Consider the following 27,906-nt stretch of genomic DNA (forward strand, 5'->3'; position numbering starts at 1 on the left):
TTTTGTTTACGTCGTTCGGTCGAAAGACATCTGTTTCATTGAAACATGGAAAAAGGTGATACATTTTCGATATACTTTCGAAAGGTTCGCCGTCTACATTTTAATGGACGCAAGACAATTTGGGGGATATTTTATCGCAGCCATGTTGGAGCAACGCGTTGGAGGCGGCGTACGTTACGATGTGCTCCAGAAGTGTTTTTTAATTTAATTAATCGTCTTGTGTTTCTCGCTGATGCTCCGTCACAAGAATGGCTCTATAATTTGGGTTTAATCGAAAATATGAGCCTGAAAACGTGATTGCAGGTGATTTAGTTATCGATGATCTCTTGCTGGTGGATATTATAGGTTAGAAATGCTCGCATGTTTTAATTAGCTCTTTGCAGACTAATCATTATTATTGTTGTTATTATTACTATTTTAAGAGGAACGGAACTTGGCTATACGAATTGTTTAAATTATGTTTTTAGTTTTGATCTAAAAGGCGTGAATCTCGATAAAATGGATATTTCTGGGAGCAACGCAATCCAAGGAATTTTTCCGCAATTTTCAGATTTGACTTCTCAGTCAAACTCCATAGCTGTCTCAAAATTTACCGGCAGTAATGTCGTTCAGGGAGCACATGCCTCTGTTTATACTACTGCCTCTAGATCAAATCAGCCAAAACAGAATTTACTAGTGAGATTTACTACTATCTTACCTTGTATTTGCCTTTATTTGAATTCAGTGTGTAATGTGTGTTTCATTTAAGATGAATTCAACAAATAAGTACACAGGGCCATTGCTTCCATGGCCAGACGCAAATACTCTGATGCAGTTATGTGAAAAACAAGGCATTCAGACTATTAACATTCCCAATTATAATCAAAACAATTCGATACTTGGTGTACAATCAAATAGTTTACCCATGAGGATTCTACCTAATGTGTATTTACCTTCTGTTTCGCAACCAGAAGTCGTAAAGCAGGATATTAATACAAGAACGGGTACTGAAGAAAAAGTATCTAATATGGTATGACATTTTTCTTTTAGTCATTTGGATTGTTGCTATTCTTAGTAGAATTTTTTATATCTTTATGACCTTCTCTATGAGCTACATTACATTTGTAAGGAACACATATATACATAGTAATGACCAATATTCTTTAATTTTCATGTATGTAGAAAAATACCATTTTAGTTACAAATAAAGCTTGGATAGCACCAATTTAGGCACATAAGGAAAATTCGTACACATACTGATTTTATATTGAGTGTATTGTTTAATTTTTCTAGCAAGATTCACAAGCTCAACTCCAGCAGCAAAGTGCCATGGCAGAATATTTTCAAAAGTTACAAGCTACTACTCTTCCACTTACATTGCAGCAGTTGATTAAACTGCAAACAGAGCAAGTAAAAAAAGAAAAGACTGAGGAAGAGAAAGTAGAACATACACAGAACAATATTCTCAACATTCCTAGTGTGCCAGTGTTCAGAAATACTCAGTTACAAAATGGCAATACTTATATGAATTCTGATCAAACAATGACGACTATACATCCGAACGACATAAGCGTGCACTTAGAAAATCAGCAAGAAAGTGAGAACACTGTGCAACGAGTTAAAATTGAGCAACAAATACAAACGGATTCGCCTAAAACCGAGAAAAAAATGAAATTTAGGGCTAAAACGGGCGAAATTAAAGTCAGCGTTGCTTTAGACGGGTCGACACTATATTGTTGTCCCGAATGCAATTTAGCATTTCCAGATAAATCGGAAATTGAACAACATATACAGGCTCATATACAAGTATGTATTATATTACATTAATGTGTCAGGGTGTATACATTTATAAAATTAACATCAATTTTATCTTACAGGAACGTAAGTACCAATGTAAAGAATGTGGTGCTATGTTAAAAAGGAAAGAACATCTTGACCAGCACATGCGTGGTCACTCAGATGAAAGGCCATTTAAATGCCCAGTGTGCCAAAAAGCATTTAAAAGAAATGAGCATTTAACTAGGCATTATGTTATTCACTCAGGTGATAAGAACTTTACGTGTACAGTATGCCAAAAGGCCTTTTCCAGAAAGGACCATTTGAACAAACACACTCAAACGCATTTAGGTATAAGAAGAAATAGAACAAAAAAAGAGCCATTTTTTATAGATTCAAAAGAGCCTTTTGAAAAGGCTACTGAAGTTTCCACAATGCCAAAGCAGGAAGTGAACTTTGCATTGAAAGATGGAAGCTTTATGAAGCAAGAACCTAATTTTCTTCAGTATATTCAAAATCTACAAAAAGATCAAAATTTATTACATACATTCTCTTCGTTTAAAGAGCAAGCTATTAGGGAAGTGAATGTCCTGCAACAACAAGCGGTCAACATGAATGATATACTGCCTCAAAATACAAGGTACTTAATGCCGTCTTAGTCATAAACCAATTTCGATTTAAGTCCAAAGCAATAAAGGCTGTTTACGAGTGTTGAGATTAGCACAAATAGGAAATTCATTAGACATATTAGGAATTGGAGTATACTTTAAAATTTGAATCTGAATTCGGGCTAAAGATTTTGAAAACAATGCAAAGAAATTTAAGGTGCAATTAGACGAACTTCTATTTGCACAGAACAATGTAAATTTCAATGAAAATTGAAGAGAATTATTGAACTCCAACTTGATTTCAGTTTAAGTTAAAGCTTATAAATTCAATAAAATGTTTCGTAATCAATTAGTAATTAGTATTCCGTGAACAATACCTTATGTTCATATTCTTATTAAAGACGCAGTGATGTAAGAGCTATAAAGCTTAGTTAAGTTTATTATTAACATAAGATTAATACTTAATTCTGAAGATTATTTGCTACGTTAGTGGCCTGAATGAGTCTAATATCAATTTGGTACTTCCAAGGAAGAAAATAGGTTATGTGAGTGCATACTGATTTAAACTAGCTTTAAAGAAAATAGTTTACTGAATCTAGTCTACGATCAAAACAAAGTTAATAGTGCAAATAGAATCACTGAATGGGAGTTGTATAATTCCTGCTATACAAGTTTTTTCTTTTTGTGAGTTCTCTATGTGTTTCTGATCTAGTATTAAAAGACTAGATTACACATTTGATTATGCTCATTTTGATCGTAATACAGTCAGTACTGCTAAACATAAAGCCAATCTGCCATTAGGATTAGGACTTCAATGAATAAATACGAATAATAAGTAATAGCATACTGCCGATAAATGTTATACAATTTGTAGAATAATTGTGTACATAAATATGATACAAATTTTACCTAACAAAGATTCATTAGGTATGTTCTTTGAACTTGATCTCTGATTCGTCCACATCTTTAACAAGTACATAGTGCAAACTTTAAATAAGCATTCATCTTCAATCATCACAATTCAATATCGTTTGTTTTAATTGTGTTACGTAAACACACATTCGAAAGGTACGACTTTATATTCTTATAATGCTTTTATTAATTCATTTAACGCAGAAGCAATAGGAATTTCTACTCTAGAAACTGATCTAAATCTCTTACTAATTGCTTTTAGTAACGTATTTTACAGTATTATTTTTAAATGTTTATAATTTATTAAAAGTTCGATAATGTGATATTGCTAGAAGCTTTTTAATTTTGCAATTAATTAGTTTCACCAAAGAGCAAAAATATATGTCTCGTAAAATAATAAGTACCGATATATTTTTAATTCTTAAAATATTATATTTTAGAGAAGTTCCCATTACTTTTGCATTGATTCAATATTTCTATTAATTTCTAGCACTATGTATGAAAAAGTTACATAAGTTTTTCACGAATATTTTATATAAATAAATTTAAAATATTAATCGTGAGACAGTTAAATTGCTCAAAATTAATTTTGGAGTTAAAGTGTCAGGTTGTTCTAAAAGTTTTAATATTTTATTAATTATTAATTCAATATAGGAATGCTTTTACACTATGATTTACATAAACATTCAAATTTTATATCTTATACAGTAGCAACTTTTTGATCACCTAGTTTATCTATGATGGAAGTATACATATTTAAAAGCGAATTTTATCTTGAAATTTAAAAAGCTTCCATGCAACAGTAGATTTTAAAACTTGCAATTCAGTTCAAAACTGACAAATACCGTCAAATGTCTATTAGACGCACGTGAGATTAGAAGGCATAAATGCGAATGGCACTAAGATAAGACGTATACCGCGTTATAATAGAACCAAAGACTTTGAATGTATGAGAAATAGCAGTATTTTATTTGTTTGTCAACTTTCTGGTTTTTTAACCCAGGAAAGTAAAATTGAAATTATTTCATGATATTGTGTATGTATCTTTACTAATTGGAGATTCTTTTCATAACTCATTCGTAAAGAAATTGTCTAAATTACTTGGCTGCTATCCTGGGTTAAGGGAACAGCATTTATCTTCATAAATAAAATTAATTAGTCCTGTAAGATATACTGATGATGTTCACACTTGTGGCCATTTGGATGAACATCATATATAAAACAATAGAATGATAAAATATTTTAACAATGGATATGCATTTACAAGGTGTTACTTAACAAATGATTGTTATTGTATAATACAAATTGCCAAAAAGATAATGAACAAGAGGTAACACATGTATTTTTCAGACCAAGATATTTTTGAATAAAATAAGTGTAAAGAAATCATAAAAGAATAATTTATTTCTGTGTAACCAACATACTTCAATGTAGCGAAAATTCCAAAGGAAATTTTTCTTAGAATGAAAAAATCTATTTAGTTAAGGAAAATAAAAATAAGGAAAAAATTTTAATCCTATAATATATAAAAATTAGAAAATTTAACATTTTTAATCCTGGGTATGCAACATTTATTAAGATTTTATTACATTTACAATTTATATTGCAATATAATTTGCTTATTGAGAATAAGTAATGATATACAATTTCCAGTTGTAGGTACATTAAAATTTAAAGCACAAACTTCCAAAACTGTTGCAAATTATTCTTTTCGAATAAAATCTTTCTTGTAACAACTAAAATCAATGCTCTGTTCCTGTATTATTACTGTAAATAGCTCTGGCTAACTTAGAATAGACTCCATAAGTGATGCCCAAAAGCGATCCAAGCCAATCGACAAGATGTCTGCTCAATGTAGCTGGTAATTGAAAACTCGTTTTCGGAGTAATAATTTCTACGTCTCGATTTTTGTCTCCCATTTCATTCTCCATATCTAGAGGTTCAAGGGGTTCCAAGTGGTCCAATGGTTGTACATCATTCACCCAATCCTCATCCTGCATAGTTAAAAGCGTTCCTTCGGTTCCATGAGTATTTTCCGAGTTCCTTGAAATTGGTTGAATTCGATCGGACCAAAGTAAATTTGCTGCCTGCAAATTCGCGTTAGGCGCATCCTTGGCTAAAATTCTTTCCACGTTACTTGTGTTCTCCGGTTTTCGAAACACAAAATCGTACGTGGCTCGTAATTTGCCCAAAAATTTATCCAACGGTTTCATCTCATTGCTCACTCGCTGATGGTACTCGATTGCCTCTTGGACCGGAAATAGCTTCGTTATCTGCGGCTTCGACTGCACTCTCGTCTCAAAGAACTGAAAACCCATATTGGTTCGTTTGTATTCGTCGTTAAAAGGCGAAATAGATACTTGAGTTTATCAATTTATAAATTGGAAATGTCGAAAATAAGAAGAGGAGAGAATCTTGTAGGTATGTACATCATTCCTCATCTACATACATATTTACAATCGGAGAAACTCATCGACTTCCTGTTAATAATGTAAAATTAAAATATTTAATCTGAGTATGCTTTATATATTTTTTCTATATACAGAGGAATACTTTATTTTTATTGATCTATGAGGACATTTATGATTGTAATTATTATAGTAGCAAATAGTAATATTTAAAATAAGTTTATTATTGTTTGTATGGGCTAGCCTATTGCAAAGCGGTTTGAAATTACAGAACATTTTGTTCTATCAAATTTTTAGCAAATTATGAAAGAATATTAGTAATAAAAAGTTTGACCGATAGCAAAACACTTTTTCTCAGATATCCTTCTTCGTACCTCTAAAAATAAAAAATGCTGAGTTTTGATAAAGTTTAAGTTCTCATAATGAACTACTTGTCCGATGTTGATAGATTATCGCAATCACGTTGCCAATTTCTTAGGAAGTAAATAGGGCTAATAAAAACGTCACGATTAGATAAAGGAAGAATTAGTGTTCTTTTTACATTCCCAGCTTTCATTACCTTAATTGAGTGTCTCGGAAATGAATCTTCTCGAACCAAGTAGAAATGGTAGACTTCAATATACCTTTCCTTTGACGACTTAATTACATTATCCTTCTTATTTATCTTTCGATTTCCAATCGCGTTAGATTACATTAATTCGATGCAAATTAATGAGATTAAGTCTACTCACGCAGAAGAGCCAAAATCCTAGAAGTAGAATCTTCATGATCCCTTGCGAATTGGTCACTCGTAAGTACTTTCGATTATTTCTTTCGATCGAGACAAACCCAACGACTGAAGGACCCATTGATTTCAAAATCCATTTATATTACTGTGCAATACAATGGCGTAGAGCCCTGATACCATTAATTCAATGAACACTGCATTCCCTTTGTTTTTGTTCGGCGCCGTTGCTTTCTGGACAAACCATTGACACAGAATTGCTTAACGAAATTTCTATTCGGGACACGTAACGTTAGCTTCGTGGTCTCTGCCAGCTCATATTCTTGTCGCTATAAACAATATCGTCCATCGTTTGAAACGGCAGGTCAAGGTGGTTTATACAAATTTCCAGGCTTTTTGATAAAACTGCTGACCCGTTTGAAATATCACATTCTCCGTTAAATGGGCACATCAGTAGTTTATTCAGATTGTAAATTACATTGAGGTTCGAATGGAACTTCGACATTTTCAGTTGATATTGCATTTCGAGGTTGTTAATTAGCTTAAAATTTGAAATATGAGTGAGCTTCAAAGAGAAAATCAGTTGTTGAAAATTATAAATGAAGAGATACATAATTCATGAATAGGTATATGTCAGTAATGAAGTCTTATTGATATGATTTTAGTCAGAAAAATGATTAAATGTTCAATTGTTACCTTTTCTTATATTTCGCTTTCGATGGTTTTCACTAGAAATTATTCATCAAATAACTGTTTCATTAGAAGCTTATATCATGCTGAAAAGTGTATTCTGCGCGAATCTCTATTATTGTATGTATATTCACGATTCATAAAATCCAATGAAATAAATAAATAAAATAAATATTACGGCTTAATGAATTAAACAGTTCATTATGTCTCAAAACTTTATTTCACATTTTATCATTTCCTCCACATTGAATCATTTTAAATCACCGATTCTCAAATCTTTCTCTTTAATATCTCTTTTTGTAGTTTTTCATAGTTGTAGATTTTCTTACGATTTGTGTATCTCTACACTGAACTAAACAAACTGTTTTTAGGTGTAATTATATTGTAAATTATTATATTAAAATTACTCCACTCTTTAAGCTCTGGATTATACTGTCATTAGTTTTTGACTGCAATGTTTATACCAGACACTTGAAAACTCCTTAAATAACACAAACATACATGTGTGTTACGTATAAACATTTCGTACAAGATAAGTAATATTAACTATTATTATTAAATACCTATTAGTGAGAAATATTAATGTTTTATTAAAAGAAGTAAGATTTTTAAGTATCACCAGGATTTTAAACACATTTGTTTTATAGTAGCATTTTAATATACATAAGTGTATGGTACATAGTGGTATTCCAAAGTACCACCAGGACATAAAGAATTAAATCTCACTGATATCTTTTCACACCCTTCTTACAATGATATAAGATTTCCCATCTTTTCTTCTTGTTCAGTACAACAATTACAGATTTTATTTCAACTACAAACGAGTAAAGTATTTGATATACAATTGATATAAAGTAAAAATAATTTTAATATATAATTTGTTTGATAATATTGTTAAATTAATTTCTCACAATAATTATGAATCAGCAACTGGCTTGTCTACCTTGAAAGTATAATATAGATTACAATTTCTGTTTACAAAGCCAAAACTTAAATATTGCAAATTTCTACAAAATCGTGGAGTTCAGAAAATTTGTAATAAGTCCATGAAATAGAAAACCTAGTGTTGACACCAGATAATTTTACAACGAATAACGCAGAGGCAGCAAGGGCCTCAGTTCTTTGCCAAGTAAACTCGAAGGATTTTCAAGATCGCGAAGCGTCTGAGTGGTCTTAATCTTCGCGTCCTCCCTCGTCAATTCATTTCGTTCCATGATTTTGTCCAAAATCTTCTTCAGTTGTGGCACCAGTCCACCTTCGGCAGAACTCTCCAAAGTGTTCAGAACCTCGTCAGAGTATCCTGAATACTTGCCGAACCCTTGCCTTTTAGCGTCCTTGCTAAGGGAGTCATAGAGAACGGCAAGTTGCTGAAGGGTGGTACTCGGTGGCACTTTGGAGCGTCTCAAGTAGCTGATTAGACTCGGCCTTGGCACTTGTGTCACTTTCTCGCCCAGCCGCGAGAACCTGCAAAGGAGGAGTGTTGTAAAGGAGTGTCATTAGCTATTTGGGTTTCTCGTTGCCCTCTCGGGACGTCAAATTAGGCTTGTGGATAAATTTCTCTTACCTGTTCTCGTCGTCTTCCTCCTCCAGCTTCTCCAGAGAAACCCCAGCGGCGTTCTTTGACTCCCCAGAAGCCTCGAGTTCCTCGTCTTCGAATATGGATGGCGTGGGCTTCAAAATTTCATACACATTCTGCACAACGCTCTCTATGGTGGCCTCTTTCTTTTCTTGTGCAGCGCTCACGATCGATTCCATTTGGTCGAAGGATGAGTTAGCTAGATCCTTCGACTTGGTAGTCGTTTCTACCTTCGTTTCCGTGACGGAGGAAGCCTCTGCGTTGCTGGCCGACGAGCTCCACTCTTGATTCTCTTCTGGGATTTCCTGATTTGTTTCTTGGATCCCGTGCACGTCTTCCGGCGGTTCGTAATTCACCTCCGGCGTAGCGTAGTTCGTCTCTGGCGTTTCTTCGTTTACCTCTGGCGCCTCTTGGTGAGTCGAGACTTCTCCGATCGCCTCGTTCGACGAATCCCCCATCGATTCGTCGCCAATTTCGCTCGACCTCGTTGAATTTTCCACCTCCTTTGTCGTCCCCTCAACCTGCGCGCCACCCTCTTCCTCCACGTTTGCGTCTTCGTTCGACTGCGTCGTTATCTCCAAAGTTACGTTCGACGCCTCCTGAATACCTGTCCCTTGATACTGTGCTGTATGACAAATCGGTGTAGTTGGGCTGATGGAGCTCGTCGTAGTCTTTTCCGATTGAAGGAGCTTTAGTTGCTCCACTGCGTGGAATATTACCTATAGTGCATATATTTTGTAGAAGAGAAGTTTTAATGTTTCGCTAGCAGTACTTGAGAGAGTAGGGCAAAACGTGACGAGCTTTCTAGAGCATGTTTAATTTGACTCTTTCCTCACCTCTATTATAACGTAGAGGATACATGTAAAAGCGAAATTTATAAATTTTTAAATCGTTTTTAGATGTGTACAGGATGTTCGACAGAAGATATCAGAAATTTTGAGGACTGATTGTAAGTGAAGACTGTTTAAGTTGTGTTTAAGGCTTTGTTTCCGAATTTATTGATTGTCAAACCTGTCAAATGTATCCAACTTGAAAACTTATTCTACTGTCGACGAGCGTTAGCTAAATCAACACAGCGATGTCAATAGGACAAGTACCGAAGTCAGACACATTGTATGGTACTTTAGTCATATCTATAACAAATAAAAATCGGAAAGAAAGTTTCAAACGCAGTTTTGTCATGTTTAATTTTTATCTTATTTTGACTCGTAGAATTATCTTTATAAAAAGCGACATGTATCAGAAATTTTAAGGGGTGCTCCTAAATGTTACAATCAGATAATAGTGAAGATAAACGAAGTTACGTTTTAGATTCCACTTCCAAGTTATTAATTATTGAGAAAAAACCTAAAATACATGTGAAATTTGTTTATCTCGGGACTTATTCTATTGAATAAGTGCAAAAGCAAATTGCAAATAGCAAATTAAGCAAAATTCTATTGCTGTGTCTGATCTGACTAATGTTCGTTGGTAGTAGAATGAGTCCCACATCAAACACATTTCATGCGAATTTCAGACGTTTTTGCATCAATTAATAAGTCTGAAAGAAAGTTCCAAATAATTTTTACCATTCGTAATTTTCATCCTATTTTTATATGTAAAATTATTTCTTACAGTTTCTGACACTGCTATCGAACGCCCCATATAATCTCGCTTATTTTTTATTGGTCAGTTAAGAGATAAGAGAAACACGCGAATGACGGTGCAAAAGCGCAATATTGTAATTAGTAATTATTTAGCATTAAATTTCTTTAATTGAAAACTTTTAAAATCTCGAAATATTAATTTCGAAATATTGCTAATTATCATTTTAATTAAATGTGTAGGTATTGAGATCCCCAAAAGAAGCGTATGACATACTTTAATAAATATTTAACAATTTGCAAGATATCTTCCCCTCTAATTTTTAGACACAGGAGATGGTATACTGTGTTAAAAGGAGAAGGTATACTGTGTCTTCGGGCGTAGTGATTTCACGACCGAGAGATTTCACTTTACTTTAAGGAGCAGGAGGATTATTTGGATTAGAGAAAAAGGGAGATTCTTTTACATTTTTTTTTCTTAAAAATCCATTCAACCTATTTGGTTTGAGTTAGTTCAATCTATTTTCGTTGAGTTTTTGAATTAGAAAAAAAATATAACTTTTTCATTGTGTTTACAAAGGATAGGTAAATGGTCAATTCATTTTGTCCAATAGATTTAAAAAAAAATGTGAAAGGAGACTTTTCTTTTCTCTGAAGCAAATGACCGTCTCAACGTAACAATACTAGTTAGAATTTAGTTAAAAATTAATTTTTTCTTTAATTATTCAATTAATATAAGTATATTTCTTCTAAAGAAATTTGATTTCTATGGAACGCATTTTTAATTTTTGTAGCCTCACTTCTGACAAGGCAAACACAAATCATCAATGTATTAAACTGACTTCACAAATGTGTACCCTACCTCATGTATGAACTCATTGTTAGTAATAAATCACAAGATTATAGCGAATAAAAACCGTACATAGGAATTGAATGAAAAAAACAAAACTGTATCTCAGAGTCAAACTAACCCAAGTCCATATTTTCTCAACATTAAGTTTTTTACAAAATCTTATTGCTTTCTCTTCATATTATTAAAATAATAAGAATTTAGTTAAGTTATGTTATAAGAGAAGCAAATTTAATAATATAAACTACTTCAAATACTATGTTCAGCAATGGGTAATTGCATTTGTTTTCCGTCTCTCTTGAAAAATAACAAAAAAGGACTTGGATCACGTTGGCTCTCAGGTACAGAATTATCAAGTGACAAGGATTTAAAAAGTATTTGACTGCAAATAGAATTACGAACAAAATGTTAAATTTCATTTAGTTAAGCACGACACTCACCTGCATAGCTGCTGGGAGGTATGAGTCCGAATACACAGGCTTCGCAAAAGCTGGTGGTTTCCTGACGGTTCCACCGATGGCCTGATAAAATCGATTTTAATTAACACTCGCTCTGGAACGCCATAAAATTCGTCGACCTCCAGTTATATGTCATAAATAAAGCATTAAATGCACCAGTCAAAATGAACGCATCAAAGACATCACGAAAACGAGTTGAAACTGTATTTTGGTTTGCGTATTTTCTTGGAAAGCTTTTATAGTGTCTTATACGATGTTGTTCGCAGCAATTTCTTCCAAAATTAAACTTAAATGTGTAATTTGGAAGAATAATTAACTTTGTTCATCTTAAGAGAATCCAATAAGTATTTACAGCAGAAATAAATTTTTATTATTCTAGAATATGCTAGTTTTAAGAAGCATAGTATAGGTTACTATTGTAAAAGAAACACTATTAGTCATACGTTATTATTCATTTATTTTGTGGAATTTTAAAACAGAATGCAAAGCACTTGCGCGAACAAGATTGAAGATTTAATTTACGATCTCTCTATGTCGTAGCTTATTCTATAAGTGTATTTCTCCTAAATAAGGACTATGCATGTATATATGTATATCATATAAGACAAATTAACAAGCTATTATAGACTATCATGAAAGAGGCTTAGGCACTATGGAAACGAGCAGCATAAGGAGCTTCTAAGTCCCTCAATAACTAGAAGGTAATAACTATAAATCAAAACCTTACCTCTTCTAACAGAAGGACAACAAAGAAGCCGCAAATAGTCTTCAGTCTCATTTTAACACCTTCTGATCCTCGAAAACTTTCTATATTTGAAGACAAACAAATACCACACTTTCCTTAAATCTTATCCAAAGCACTTTGCCAAGTGGGTACTACTGATTCAGCGTCGTCATGCAGACAAAAAAGGAACACTTGAACGAATCACCAACTCTAATGTATCACTGTAATTCCGTCATCGATTTCGGCTGATGGGTCACTCGAGTGTGCCTCGTTTCGTGCGGATTGCTCGCCAACTCGAAACTGGACAGCGATAGGCGAGTTGAAAATGTGCAAAATTCCCTCGGACCCCTCGATTTTCCTTGACCAGATGAAGGTTCGCAACCAAGCATCGGGGCAAGACTGGTCTCTTGGAAGGAACATGGTAACGGTTCCAGCTCGTCTTTGGCTTGTCGCACGCCTATATTCTACGTGATCGCATACATAAACGACTGCCTCGCAGGAGTATTAATTGCGTGACAAGGAAGGCGGTAAAGCGACCGAGTAGGTATCGTGACACTTAACTTAAGTTCTGATTGGTATGCCACACGTGTCCGTGAACCCGAGTGAATGTTTTTTCCGCTATGCAGTTGAGTCATTTTGTCGGGGACCACACCTGCCAGCTTCATGTCTGCGATGATGACAGTCAATTTCAGCGTCACTTAATTTTGATTGAGGGATTTGGCAATCGGTTTGCAAGGAAAGAGTCAATCTCTCGTGGCCCAGGATATGAAAATGGAAAGATACGGTACAGATTCACTTTCTTCAATGTATTCCCAGTTATAATACCTACTACTGTGTGTAATGTGGTTTCAATCTGGAATCACTGGGTGACAAAGGGTTAAAAGGAGTTGGGATGTTGCTGAAAATCTATAGTATAGTAGTCACCAATGAAATTTCACTATCAAAAATACTGTTTGTCCAGGACGTAGATACACTGCAAGGGTGATAGCTACACTAAATGGTTCTATTAATAAACTTTTTAGGTAAAAAGGTCAATTAATATAGACGATTGCAACTTGTATAAGAGTTAAACCAAAACTGTTGCTATTTTTGAAGTAGACCAACTCTTGTGGTCACTCCTGCAATACAGTTTTTCATTTAATGTTACGATAGTTTCCTGAAAAGACCTAGGCTGCACTATTTTTAGATCTTTATGCTATACATATTAAGGACTTGTAAATGTATAACATAAATTTTGGATCTCAATATCATAGATTGAATACTGATAGTCGAGTTACATACAATTCTGCTTAATTAGATGGTTTGATTACTATTTCGTCGATATTCGAATTTAATAAATGCAATGACAGCTGAGGCTATTGTTTGTAATCTTCTTTAGTCACCTATAATTTGATTTACTAGTTTTCTTAGGTTGTCAATTTATATCAAGAACGTCTTATTCTTTAAAAGCACTTCTTTGGAGAAACAACAATGTTTAGTCTAGACTTCCTAAAGTTCTTACTTTCAGATTCCATTATTGTAATAATATGAAATTTGATGATAACAATATTATAACTAGTCGCTAATAACATAAGCAGTTGCGATTCTAAACGAATTAAAATAAATCTCACAATTTTTACTCACTTTCTTTTCAAAGATGATTTATTTTGTACTATTACAACCCTAGAATTATTGTTTCAAATTTTTTGTAATAATTATATTAGTCTCAGACTATTAAAATACTAAGCTTAGCTACTCCATGCAGTAGTGGGCTTAACTGCTGTAACTCTACCTTATAATATAATTACTTTGGAGAGTATTAAACTGTTCTTAAACTCCTTAACTCGCAAGCTCGAGTATACTTAGGTATTTCTTATAATGTTATAAAAAAAAAAAAAAAAAGAAAAAAAGAACGATCCTTAGCGGGTTGATCACCATTAATAGTAATATCTTTGTTCTTTACAGTTTAAGGTTATTTGAAATTAATTAATTTTTTATTATCTTATATTTAATAGCTTTATAAACTTATGATTAATTATTAAAACAAAATGTTTGTTTCAATTTCAAAGTTTACTATATTCGGGCTTTTTTCTATTATTATTACTAGTTTATACTTCTTATTTGGAAATAATTATTTAGGATTCAAAGTATCTTATAACAATTACAAATTTAATTGATAATTATACTTCAAATTACCACATAGTCATTCATGATGTCTTCAGTTAAACCTTAACGATAACACTTTGAAGAACTTGAACAAATAGTAAATATTAAATTTAGGATATAGTTCAATGTAAAATTTATTATTCGAAAAACTATTCCATTTTCAGTTCTATTATGAATTTTATTTTAAGTGAATTTTTATGTCGCATCAACTGCATCTCGTGGTTATTAGTGATGACTGTTATAGATAGGAATAATGTGACTGTTAAAACTTATTAGAAAGTGAAGAGTATTTTAGAAACGAAATAACTTTATATACCAACATGAATTTTATAACGCCTCTCTTTATTCGTTTTATATTTTTCTATACGATTTATTACACACTCTCGAGTTATTTCGACCTTTTTTCTATTTATAAAATGTCAATATCATTTCAAAATAGTAAGGAATTCGCAGAATGTGATCCGTCGAAATTGAAAACCGAATTTTTATCAAAAAAAAGGGAGAAAAAGGACAGAAGCGCGCGTAGTCCAAAGAATGTGACTGGAACTTTCGTTCTCGGAAGCCTGCGACCTTGCACAAGGCCGTCGAGTAACGATTTCACGAGTGAAGGGGAGGGAAGGTGGAAAGCAAAAAGAAATGGAACTCAACAGATTTGATTTGATAGGACTGCACCTTCAAGGCAATTCGGTTATGGAACTTGGTTGGATATAAACCAGCAAAAGAAAAAAGATAAACTGACCGGTTCGCATGGAATCATTTCGAGGTTCCTTTGCGATTCACAGTCCCTAGTGTCTGATCCGACATTTTAGAACGTGAGACGTGAGCAACTCGAAATGGGATATTTGAAAATCTTCTTTACAATTCTTACGAAATTTTGGCAGAAGTGCAAAGTGGATAATCCTTTTCGCTTCGAAGATAAACTTTGTTGTAGATGATCAATTAAGAGGTGAGACGTTAATGGTTAATACTTTTTCATCTTATGAGTTTTCTTAGGCTGTACATATCAAGCATAATCTAACCAACAGGAAGAACCTTAAACAACTATTAATTATAAGAAATTATAGTATTATTAATTATAAAATTAATTATACTATTATAAGGAGGTAAATTAGTAATTTAATAACTATTCCTCGGATTTATACGGATAATAAAAAATACTTATCAATTCAAGAATTAAATATAATAATTGCAAATGCGTACGAAAGAATTGACCAAAATTTGACTCACAGAAGGAAAATAAGAATTTTTCACTTACAAACAGTAATAAATTAGCAATTAATTATTATTATAAAAACTAATCTCCCCAAATAGTCGTAATACACCTACATGCAAATAATCCAAATATTTATTTCATAGCACTATTTTTCATTCGTATGTATATTTACATAGTTTTCCAAAAAGAAAAGAAATTAACGCAAACAAAAAAATGAATTGAATTTACAATTCCGTCGAGAAATACATTTGGTCTAAATTTTTGTTGTTGCCTCTACCCAGTTGGATGATGAAATGAACACGATATATTCATAAGTGGAATATGCCGGTATGGTCAGACGTTGCTAGCTAAAATGTGCAAAGTAGACACTTTCGATTTCTAATCTCTCCTTTGTTTACCTGTGAAATTTATCATTTTGCTAAATAGTGGAATATCAAATAAAGTTTTGTTCAATTTTTAATCGAACTTTGTGCCAGAAGTTCTTTTAAGGTAATGCAAGCACAAATTCACGACTATGGTAGGTCAAAGGATATTCAATTTCACTTTAATTACAATAGGAAAAGGCTATTCAAGCATCAATACGGTTTCTGTACTAAGCGTACAATTTGGTAATTGTGTTGTTATCTGTGGGGTATGATGGTACCCCTATGAGATAAAAGGTATCCTACGCGTGGGGAGTGCTATATATTCAGCTCGTTGTTTCAGCAACGCTTCACGCAGTTGCATTTCAACTATTGCGTTTCATGGAAATTCTCTCGGAGCCTTTGGAACTAGTTACAGTGTTGTCAATAGAATACATTCCGAAGATAATGCCTATGATGTCTGTTTCGCTTTTGGTTTTGATGGTAAGCGTATTCTAGGAAAGTATCATTTTGACTTTAGCTTGTTCAGTGTGTTCTTTGGACTTTTTGTGTTTCAATCTTCAAAAGATTGCTTGAATACAGTTACCTCTCCGTTATTTTATAATTTAATTCACTAAATTTTGTTCCCTTTTTGTGATTTTACTGAAATTAATTAATCATATCGCGTGAAACGTTTGTTCCCTTTTCTGATTGAATATTCAGGTCGCTGGGATACATGCAAATCCTGTGGATCGATTGAGTGACAATGACATCAACAAAATCGATTATGAAATGCAGAGTGATATGATGAGTATGGATCAAGATCCCAATGTCTTACCTGCTTTGAATACTGTAACAACTGAAAATGTAAGAATACAAAAATACGTCTTTTAATTATTCTATTTTTAAAATTTTTTAACTGGACTTAACTTAAACCTAATTCAAATTCGATGAAAACACAATTTTGACTCAAGTCTAACTCAGGTTTTAATTCAGATAAAATTATAAACCCTAAGTAAGATTTAATTAGTTTAACGTGCATTTAAGGTACAAGCTGGATTCCAACTAAATATATTTATTATATCAATCATAAATGTTTACATGCACATAGAACTTTTTTGCAACATTATAGAAAATACAAATGACTTCGTAATGTCTATATTGTTTTAACTAGTTATTTCTTACAAACGACTTTATATTCTTATAATATTCTTATTGTTTTAGAATGTTTTTAGTTCTATCTATACACATGAGTAATTCAGTATTATAGTATAGTGTGCATAATAGTGTACAAGTATATATATTTTTTATTAATTTAATGTATTCATATGTGGAATTGCAGTACTACCTACAGTACCTTCTTTTAAAAGACCACGGGAAAAGACATGAAAAGAGTCTTTTACAATGTTTTGTTTACAGGAATCTGCATAATGACGATAAAACTCAGATCTGTTTCAACTTTTGTGCTTCTCTCATCCTCTTCAAAATATAAAAGTAGATTTTTTTCTCATGTAATTATGTCATATCAAAATATCCCTTTCTACTTACAAAAGTGACATAAAAATCAGAGAATCAATAAAAATGAAGTTATCATACTTCTCTATGATAATAATATAATAATGTTTAACAAGGCTCATCCTACAACTGTTGTCGCTTTTTCCAATTTTTTGTGTAAAATTTGATTTTATTCATCACCTAGATTAATTACACGTATTACTGGTGCATAAAAATAAAAGCACAAATTTAAAAAAAAGGGAAAAATTTATTGACTTTTGCAAAATCATTTTACAAATGTTTCCACGTGGTCAAAAGTCTCTATCTAAAAGAAAAAATTATTCAAAACAACAAATCGCTATTAACGATCTTTCTTGCGTTATAATTCATGTACTTATGTGCTAACAAATTGAATAAATTCTACAACAGGTTTCAGACATTGGATCCCTTCAGACAGGTGATTCTATATGCTAAAATAAGACAAGAATGAAGAGTGACAGAATTGTATTTGAGGCTTCAGTTCCGAATTTTAATTATTAAAGAGACCTCTACGATGCGCGGAAGCGTGTCTGATTTGGGAACTTATTCTACTGTCCGCATATATTAACCCAATTAGCAGGAGCGATGTCAGTAAAATAAGTAAAATTAAGTACGTTTCATGCATATTTTAGACATTTCTTCAATAACTAATAACTGAACCAAAAACAATTCCGTCGTTCTTCATTTTTATCTTATTTTGGTTATACTTATGAGGCTGATGTAGACCAAGATGCAATTGCTTTAAATCCATTACGGCAACAACAATCTTCTTTTCTCTACTTAATGGATAAAGTATTGTCCTAATTGAATGTCATACAACTGTGAAATCGTTGCAACAAAATCGACCGAGGTTAATAAACAATGAGTCATATAATGATTGCATTAGAAAATATGGGACATTTTTGCAGGCTAGGTTCTACATATGTTGACAATGAAAAAAGTTCAGAACTAATAAAATGTAAGAAAAACGTGGGACACTTTTGGAGGATAGCTTCTACGTATAAAGTCAGTGATACAAATTCAAATGTATACATGCCTGAAAATACATAGTTTTTTAGTTACATGCTATTTTATATTGCGTAAAACACTGACCCATTTCTTAGGTACACAGAGTGCTATCCTCTTTTCAATTTTACCCTGGTAAAATTTTGTTTCTTTTTCCACAAACAGGGATCAGGTCGTACAATTATCTTTTCTTAACACTATAACGACGGCCTTACACGTTATTGGTGACATTTTAAGTGATTTTCGTAACTAGCGATCGTTATAGTAATAAGTTACCCAAAGAAGAATGAAAATATTATTCGAAGATAAATATCATTTTAAATATTAAAATTCTTTTTGGGGTCATTCGTAACCCCACTGTGTTACTTACGTCGAAAAATAGAAGGTTGTCGTTTTAGGGCTAAATAAACTGTCATATCATAATTTGAAATAGTGTATAACTAAAAAAATTAAGTACATCCAACAATATCTACAGATGAACTTTTTTCTTTGTCTTCGTATCTAGAACCTATACATGTTTAAAAAATCTCACACATTATTAGGAAACAGGCTGTATAAATGTTATTTGTTTGCGTACTGTCACGTTGTTTGTGCACAGTCCAATTAGAACATAGTCTAAGGCCTAAGAAGGCTGTCGGTACAGAATACCAAATTTTTAATGATTGTATACCAGTCTATACCAGTCTAGACGTACCAATAGTGCCATGCCAAACTTCCGACGCCCGTTTCAAACATTTCGTATACCCGAACAGCCATGCGTAAAAGACGAGATGTATCCGCAGGGCTTTTATCATCCCTGACCTTTAAGTACCCTAACTCGAGTACATTTCCAGCCCGAGGGATCCACCACAGCGAAGCCAGGACTATTCTCTTGGTTCCTCACGCCGTTGACACAGAACCTTCAATTCTCACCACAATCATTCCTCCACGATCGCATCGTTGGTCTAAAGGAGACTCTGAACAACCTGGGCGTGCAGGTGCGAGGTAACCAGAACGAGGGTAAGCAGTTAAGCAACGGAAATGGATTGCTGCAGCTGGTGGCCACTGACGACTCAGGATTCCACACGGACAGGACAGAGCCAGCGGGATTTTTTGGCGGGAATGGTTGGTTAGCGAATAAGGGCGGTTTGCTTGGCGGACCTGGAGCAATCCTCTCCACCGGCAGCGTTCTCACGGATTACCCTACGCCGTATCGCCGAAGAAAGTAGAAACGAAACGTTCCCTATTCCTCGTGAAGAGACGAAGCCCCTCGCAAGCACCAGACGTATCGAGGAATTTCGTTATCGGATGGTGAGAAAAGTGGGGACGCTAAGAGGATAGCCGTCCACGGAGGAAAATAGGAAATGCGGTGGCGTGAGGGGCGGGTCGACGCTAGTGGTTCTCGTTTCATCTCTCGAATTTACGAGGAAAATTGTATTACGGGGATTGTCTGATAAATGCGCTGCTCGTTTTTATGAAATCAGTTTGAGACGCGAATCGGTTGCTAACGTTGCAAGAACTTTTTGTTTCCTCTCAGAAAGGTGGGAGAGTATTTGTTGACGAACCTCTGTTGTTGCATTATGTTAAGGAATGCAGAGGTATTTGGTATAGAGTTGCGTTTTTTCGGTGCACAAGAGAAACTATTTGCATAGAGGCAAGCAGTTCCGTTTCCGAAATTAGGTTTCAGAAGTTGAAACAAACACAGAGGCTTTGAAAATTCGAAAGGTTACAGAATCGAAATTTGTATGGTTTAAAAGTTTAAGAATTTGATAAATTAAAGAGTAAAAAGTTGGAATGTTGGAATATTACAGTATTTACAACTTAAAAAACTTGCAATTTTGATTATGTAAGTATATAAAAATTAATATATGTTTTAAAATTCTTTTATTTTGGGGATGAAAATTTCGAATTCTTAACAGTTGAGTATTCAAACATTTAAAAATGTCTACACTTGAAGAGTTTAAACATTTAAAAATTAACAAATCTGAATATTTAAAAATGTTTAAACTTAGAAATTTTAGAATTTAAAATTTTTAACATTAGAAAGATTCGATATTTTAATATTATTGTTTACATGGAAGAAGTAGAAAAAAGTGATAAAAATGATCCCAAGGTGAAAATCATAATTTTAGCTTTATACATCTGTAATGAGTATAGTTATTTAGCAATAAGAGGTAAATCAAAAAGCGATAGAAAGAAAGGATATCAGAAAGGACAAATTCTACCTTACTTTGATAATTACTTAAACTAAAACAAAGGTACTTGGTTACAATCACGTATTTCAAGACGACCCTACTACTTTTATTTAACTTCTCATTGTCAGTGCAAGCAAAGACCATTATTGATAGAGCTCGTTTACTTTTCTTCTTCACCGGTTCTTGAAATAGATTCGACTACCTCTGAGTTCTACGTGGACCCTATAAACGTAAATATAACCAAGCACTTTTATACTTACACATTTCTATTTGTACTTACTGACGTTTTGTAACGTTCAAAGTCCTAGCATAGTAGACTTTTATAAAATCCAATTATTGCACTGTTGAGAGAAAGTTTTATCTTATTTTTAAAAATGATAGAAAAAAAAATAGTAGCATGCTGCGTCCATCTTGTGTTATATAAAGTTTTGAAAAGTTAGATGGAAATGGGCATAGAAATATAATACATTACAATATCAATAATATTACGAGCATATTAGATTCACTACAGTTTGTTATATTCTTAAAAAGACAGTGATAATATAACACGGAAGAAGAACTTCTTCAATGAATAATGAAATATCTATCTTCTTTTATATAACTAGCAATAGATAAAAATATTATGAAATAAGTTACTCAAATTATTTTGTATTATGCTAATGTTTGTTATTTTTATGTAATATTCTTTACTTTTTTCATCATTAAAGCAATATTTCAGTAATAAATAAATATAATGTAGAAAATATGTATATGGATACTCAAGAAAAACTAGTATGTTGCAGAATATTGGTAAAGAAATAAAGGACCACTAAAGAAAGTTAGCGTAAGTATTTTCTCTTATCGAAGACCACAAAGCAAGAATAAAACTAAACGAAGCAAATAAAGGAAACGGGTATCCAGGGCAAATAAAACAAATAGATAATTCTTGAGGAATGAACGCGAGAAAACCAGGAATCCTTTTGTTTGTTCGTTGATTTCTTACGTTTAAATACCTTAGCTTTCAATAAATAAGCAGCTTTCAAGGATCAGAAGAATTCTTTCGAAGGATTACAGATAAGGAAGAGTCCTGTTTGAACAATTACTCGTGCTACATTTTTAAATTACTTTTTTGCTCATAATAAAATAACATCGAAGTAAAAATATATTTCAAGATAAATCAGCAATATTGACCAGAATAATAAATAAATTCAAAGATGAAGTTGTGAATGCTCTACATTCAGAAAAATGTTATCGATATAATTTTATAGTATCAATTTGAATATAAATAACATAAACTTGCATTATATTTCTTAATAGTAATTTAATTCACAGTATTTGCACGTTGGGTCACATGCTCTCAAAATATCTCACAAAATAAAGGGATATATGTGAATAAAATTCCAATTAACTAACAAAATTAAAATATATACACACTTAATTAAACATTCAAATTTAAATTAATGTTTGCAGAAGTTCAATTTTTCCAAATTTTATTTCTACTCCACCAAATACTATTTAATATATCAAATGACTCTATCTCTTTGTTATACCCTCAGTTCGACCGGACGTGTAACATTTTTCACTCAACTGTATAATAGCTCTAAATTAAACTGTAAAATTCTCTCTCTGATCAAAATTACACGAACACATTTTTTTCTCGTCAAACAATTTTGTCGAAGTTGAACATTAATCGAACCCATAGCTATTTATATGTTCGTTCAAAGAAATGTTTATTATGATTAAATAAAGCGTTAATATTTTAGTAAATCAAACATCATTCAAAATGAAATTTCTCCGAATAATGCTCAACTCTGATCACTACAGCGTGGACCAAAATTGGTGGGAAAAATGAGGTCAGCGAGATAGTACAGCTAAAAGTAAAACGAAAATCAAAAGTAACAAAATTTCAATGGAGGCTTCGTTTCTGAGAAAAGTGAATTTGAAAATCTGAAAATTGGAAAATATTTGAAAAAAATAAAAGTGCAGAATGTGCTGCGAGCAATTCGCCGTAATTTAATTCGCAGAATACTACTTTGCACACGGAAGAATAGTCAACATATCGAACAGTATCTAATTTAAAATGTATGTAAACTGAACCAGTAAGTAATAAATTAAATTTGATTGAAACTCAAATGTTTAATTCATTAGTATCACTTATTACATCTATGTATTCGTTTGCAAACCTTAACAACCATTCAGTAAAGGTAAATTAGATGCACGTGTAATAAATTGATTTTCAAATTTACTTTTCTCAAAAACGAAGCCTCCATCCAAATTTTATTATTTTCGTGATTTTCGTCTTATTTTCAGATGTACTATCTCCCTGACCTCATTTGTACCATCAATTATGGTTCACGCTGTATAAAGGGAATATAAAGGGAAGTACCGTAAAATAATAACCTTGTTTGACATTCATTAATAAATTCTTTTCGACCTACTGACACAGTGGAGTTGTGTATCGCAAAGGCGACCGCAATTCTACGAAAATTGTTACGAGCCACGTACAGAGAGGCGCGCAATACGTCCACATCCAAGTTTTAACGAGCTGTCTACAGTCCTCTGTTTCATAATGTACACGCAACCCCATCCCCGCTAGGATTTTGAATTGTTATGAGCCGAAACCGTATCACGGAACTGCAATGGATAACTTCCGCCATGTTTGATTACCAAAAATAATGTTAGACATTTCTCTGGTCTGACAATAGAATAACAGCTGCAACTCAACGAATAATCCTTTAAACTAGCTAGAACTATCATTTTCAGAAGTATCGATCTAAGAAAATTGAAATTTGATGAAAATTGAATTAATCGATCCTCCAAATGCCTCTCATCTTATTGAATTTAAGACTGATTATCGATTATTCTGAGATGATGGAGTGTAAATGTTCTGGGAACACTTAGAACCCTATCTTATCGTTTTTCAGTGAATAAATAATTACAGGGACGAATTTAAAAGCCCTTCTTGAGAAGTATATGTAGATATTCATTTTTGAACTTTCTTTTACACGATTTAAAATTTGTTTGTGATTTATATTTTAATATTTCCAATTCACACTATGACCTAAATAATTAAATTCATATTAACGCTAGACCTAAAGGAGTTATTCTGCGCTTATTTTTATCGGAATATCAAGATTGCAAGTTTTTGAAAAAATAAATACATAATTCACAATAACTATAATGAGTTACATATTTCCTTAGTTGTCAATATTAACGAAGAAGAAGTACAATGTTTTTAAAAATCAGAATCTTTATAAGGAGTACTCGTATAAGCCATCTTGACCCTTGTTGTAATTCTAGTGTTAATTATTTATGTATCAAATATATATTTAACAAATTTTTCAAAATGTGACATAATATTGTTAAATGTTATGCCTTCTCTCCCGACTCTGATTCCGCTACAAAATGATCCAAACATTCACAGACGAAATTAAAAAGAATTGAAAATAGTGAAGATACAAATTATATCAATTTTATAAGTTAACCACGTGAACTTGACAGAGTCATCACATTTAAGTAATCGGTACATATGAAGTTTCAAAATTGATATTTAAAATATTTCTGCTTATCATGGTTAAATAAAAAATTAGTTTTGATAATCAAATGATCATGAACAGTCATGAGCGAGAATCTCAATAATTAAGAGAAATGGTAATTAATACATTAAATGAAACCCCTCTCTAGCTCCACTCAGCCAGGTTAAAATCAATTGGATCAATTAAATTTATGTGGCCGACTATGAAAGAGTGTTCCAGAATTAGCACCAACAGAAAGTCGGTGATTTTACATTAGGAAATGAGTCAAAAATGCAGGATAGAAGTTCTTAATCTTGTGTTTCGTTTTTGAGAAAATTCAGTTAGAACTTAGATCGAGTACGAGTACAATAGAGTATAATTTTCGATGGTTGAACAATACTTGGAGTAAAGAAAATGCTATTAATTAACAGGAGAAAGAGTCAGTGGTTAGACTGTGAAGGTTTCTTTCATCCTTTGTTACCCTTAAGCTCCTAGAATTGCACTCTCGTACATTCGTACGTGATCAAACTTTAAATTAAACTTTTTCAAAAATTAAGTGACTATATTTAGACTTAATTTTTTTCTGTCGAATTATCATTCTTGATCTTGCACCACTTATAATGAAACACTTTGTATGTTTTGAAAACATATTCCTATATTTTAACTCTTGCGCACTGTTTAATTGACCCAAAACTTCATTTCAATTTTTAATGCTTTTTGTATAAGAATGTGTATAAAATACGTGAATTTTTAGTTATAATACTCAAAATATACATAATTTCTATATTAAAATACATCTTACACTATCCCAGATATTAAAAAAGGAATCAATCTTGTGTGCAAGAGATACTTTCAGCGTTAACTTGATCTATTAGAACTGAAGTTCAAAAGTCTAGCGAGTTTCAGCTATCAAAGTCATAGCAATATAAGATTTAAAAGTTTATAGATATTAGAAAAAAGAGCAGTGACATGAAAGGAAGACTTAATTTCCAAACTCCAGCTTGTAAATAGTGAGCAATTCAAAACATATCTTATTTAAATCTCCTGATAAATCATTTCCCGCAATTACAGTTATCCCAAAACAGAGTAAAGAGCCTAACAACGTAGGCGTCAATCGATAGACCGCGCTGAGGAAGATGGAACGTAGTCTAGGTTATAAACGACCACTCTCGCAGCTCGTTTTCAGCCCAGTCCCAAAAGTTCAATCAACGAGAAAGCATGTCAAAATGTTGATGAGTGTCATTATGGCGGGGTTCACTTTATATGATCCTGTCATAATAGGTCAGAAGTAATATCAAAGGGTCACTCTCTCGCTATTCAGTCTTACTTATGATAGAAGGATGCTGCAGGATTAGCTGAATTACACGTAGAGGCGGAGACGCCCCCGCTTGTCATTTTCCCTTAAAATTAGACGATAACTAACAGCTAACTTGCAGCTTTAGAATGATAGAACCTGCTTACGTGGCCTGTTCTCGGCTTATCGTTATTCAACTTAGATGTACCAAATGCAATTAAGGAACCATTCATCTTCCAAATTTAATAAAAACATTCATATAAAAAAATAATCGAAAGTTTTTGTTTTGGTGGACCTATAACGTGGTAGAAATTCCTACAGGACGCAAATTTTCCTCGTACGCGATTGAGAGTGGGCGTCTAGACGCATTAACGAATTAGCGACCCCTTGTCTTATATAGAGTGGTAAAGTACACAAAATGTAGTACACGAAGAGCTATATCCGACATGCAGAACACTTTTTATTATACAATTTTATTTTGGAAAAAAGCTGCCTCAAATATTGGATACACAGAGCATTGCTAGAAAGTAATAGTAAATATGATCCAACTACAAATATGAAACAGATCCTTGTGTAAAAGTTCGTGAAAATAACCGTTTTCCACGTGAAACACTCCTTTTCAGAGAATCAATATTAAAAACTAGAGAAATATTGTTTGATACAAACAGGTATATTAGAAAAGAATTATATTACAATAGTAACGAATTTTTGCTAATAATTAATGAAACATTTTCAAAGTGTTCTTAAATGGAATGATTAAGTTTGATATTTAATATTTTATTTTTTATAAATTTCTCTAATTGCTAAAGGTATAAGGAAAACTGAAAAAGTGGTAGTTATTAGGACATACATCATGCACATACATATTTTTGACATTTTTTATACGAAATCACCTGATGTTATATCGTTTCTCCAGTTCACTGACACCCTGTATGTCGCGGCGCTAGATCTCGCGGTGGGGGCTCGCGAGGGAGCACTGGTGGGGATGGAATAAAAGCAGCCAGTGGCGGCCGCAGTCGGTCAGTTGATCAAGCGATGCCGCGCAGTACGATCGCTCGTTTCATGCACAGGATCGCGTGAAGCAACCAGTGTGCGTGCATGAAACACCAAACGATGATAAACAAAACAAAAGGGACAATAAATACAACTCGTCAGATAACATCTCTTAAAAAAATCTAACCTAACCCAGACCAAATTGTGTTACGGTGTACATGTTTTCTTCGTCCCTTTTAAAAACGAAACAATCTCTGTTAACTGACTACCTACTATCGAGACGAGGGTTCGTTTCTTTTTAAAAGAAACTCGTTCTTGGCAACTGCAGATCCTGGAGTGATTGAGTGACGAAGGGAAAGAATGGAGGGGTGCGAGATACGGTGATAGAGGGGAAGAAGACTATAAGTTGCTCCTTTTGTATGTGGTAAGTAGAAACTATTCAAAGGGAATACAGTTTATCACCGAAAAGGTTGCTTGCCGTTCTCTGTTTGTTATTGTGTTTGGCGTGCTAGGGTGCCACGTGGGTGTACCATACACCATACGTATCTTCTTTCAATGAAATGATCTTTCTTCCGAATGGCAGGGAAGAAAAACGGTTTGTTTGGATACTGAAAAGTAGTGGGCAGTTCGAACGATCTAGGTAGACAAATTTATTAAGAGACATGTTATAGATGATTCGTTATTTTTTTATATTATTTTTCTGTGTGTTGTAGTTTTAGTAAATAATAAAAGGAAATAATAATGGAATAAAATATTTCCTTATTCTTTCTATTTTATAGATAATTCGTTATTTTTTTATACTATTTTTCTGCATATTGTAGTTCTAGTAAATAATAATGGAATAAAATATTTCCTTTTATTATTTACTAGAGCTACAACATGCAGAAAGATAATATAAAAAAATAACGAATTATCTATAAAATGGAAAGAATAATGTAATAATGATATGTCTATAAAATTTTAGAGGATGTGTAGAAATAATAATGATAGCACATATATTTGGAGCAGTTACTTGTTTTGAAATTTAATTTAGTTCTTTTTTTTTAACTATGCAACATTATACTCTAAAAATCTCTCTCTCGTTCAATTATTTCCCGTCACGTTTTAGAAATTCATAATCTTGTCTTTAATAATATTTCTTATGCAGCGTTTCTGCATTAAACTGATTAGGAGCAAATGAATACGTTTGTCAAATCTGAAAAGAAGTTGTACGTGATATGAAATACAGATGCAGTTATATACGAGAAAATATGGGTAAGGATTGCGGAGGCAATGAAAGATAATCAAATTGTGGTTAAACTAGTGCATTAACACTTTCCTGAGTTGTTAAAGAATGTACAGTATAAAACAGAAATCATTCTCTTCATTTAACCAAATTACATATTCTGTAGAATTGGCTACTTGTAGAGGTTACTGTTCGAAATTG

The 27,906-nt window shown here is 32.8% G+C and overlaps 4 protein-coding genes across 5 annotated transcripts; 2 read left to right on the forward strand and 2 right to left on the reverse strand.

The window, feature by feature from the left end:
- Window positions 1-181: 181 nt before the first annotated feature.
- LOC143176971 (uncharacterized) lies at window positions 182-3,496 on the forward strand. Of its 2 annotated transcripts, none has more exons than XM_076374664.1 (5): window positions 182-303; window positions 468-675; window positions 749-1,009; window positions 1,273-1,785; window positions 1,857-3,496. In XM_076374664.1, the coding sequence occupies exons 2-5, from the start codon at window positions 499-501 to the stop codon at window positions 2,412-2,414; spliced, it is 1,509 nt and encodes a 502-aa protein (XP_076230779.1). In that variant the 5' UTR covers window positions 182-303; window positions 468-498; the 3' UTR covers window positions 2,415-3,496. The 2 variants fall into 2 exon arrangements, with proteins under 2 accessions (XP_076230779.1, XP_076230780.1); XM_076374665.1 differs by having other exon boundaries at window positions 224-345.
- A 1,472-nt stretch (window positions 3,497-4,968) lies between these two features.
- Window positions 4,969-6,450, reverse strand: LOC143177435 (uncharacterized). Its single transcript, XM_076375325.1, has 2 exons — window positions 6,415-6,450; window positions 4,969-5,581 (listed from the first exon to the last, which is right to left on the reverse strand). Exons 1-2 carry the CDS (start codon window positions 6,448-6,450, stop codon window positions 5,018-5,020), a joined length of 600 nt encoding a protein of 199 aa, XP_076231440.1. The 3' UTR covers window positions 4,969-5,017.
- Window positions 6,451-8,102: 1,652 nt separating this feature from the next.
- Impe3 (Ecdysone-inducible gene E3) lies at window positions 8,103-12,431 on the reverse strand. Its single transcript, XM_076375127.1, has 4 exons — window positions 12,292-12,431; window positions 11,547-11,627; window positions 8,662-9,392; window positions 8,103-8,561 (listed from the first exon to the last, which is right to left on the reverse strand). The coding sequence occupies exons 1-4, from the start codon at window positions 12,340-12,342 to the stop codon at window positions 8,180-8,182; spliced, it is 1,245 nt and encodes a 414-aa protein (XP_076231242.1). The 5' UTR covers window positions 12,343-12,431; the 3' UTR covers window positions 8,103-8,179.
- Window positions 12,432-16,455: 4,024 nt separating this feature from the next.
- On the forward strand, window positions 16,456-19,733 carry LOC143177265 (uncharacterized). The gene is made up of 3 exons (XM_076375128.1): window positions 16,456-16,491; window positions 16,711-16,854; window positions 19,359-19,733. Exons 1-3 carry the CDS (start codon window positions 16,456-16,458, stop codon window positions 19,731-19,733), a joined length of 555 nt encoding a protein of 184 aa, XP_076231243.1.
- The last annotated feature ends 8,173 nt before the right edge of the window (window positions 19,734-27,906 follow it).

The sequence above is a fragment of the Calliopsis andreniformis genome, chromosome 3 (assembly GCF_051401765.1).
Source record: "Calliopsis andreniformis isolate RMS-2024a chromosome 3, iyCalAndr_principal, whole genome shotgun sequence".
Classification (NCBI taxonomy): Eukaryota; Metazoa; Arthropoda; class Insecta; order Hymenoptera; family Andrenidae; genus Calliopsis; species Calliopsis andreniformis.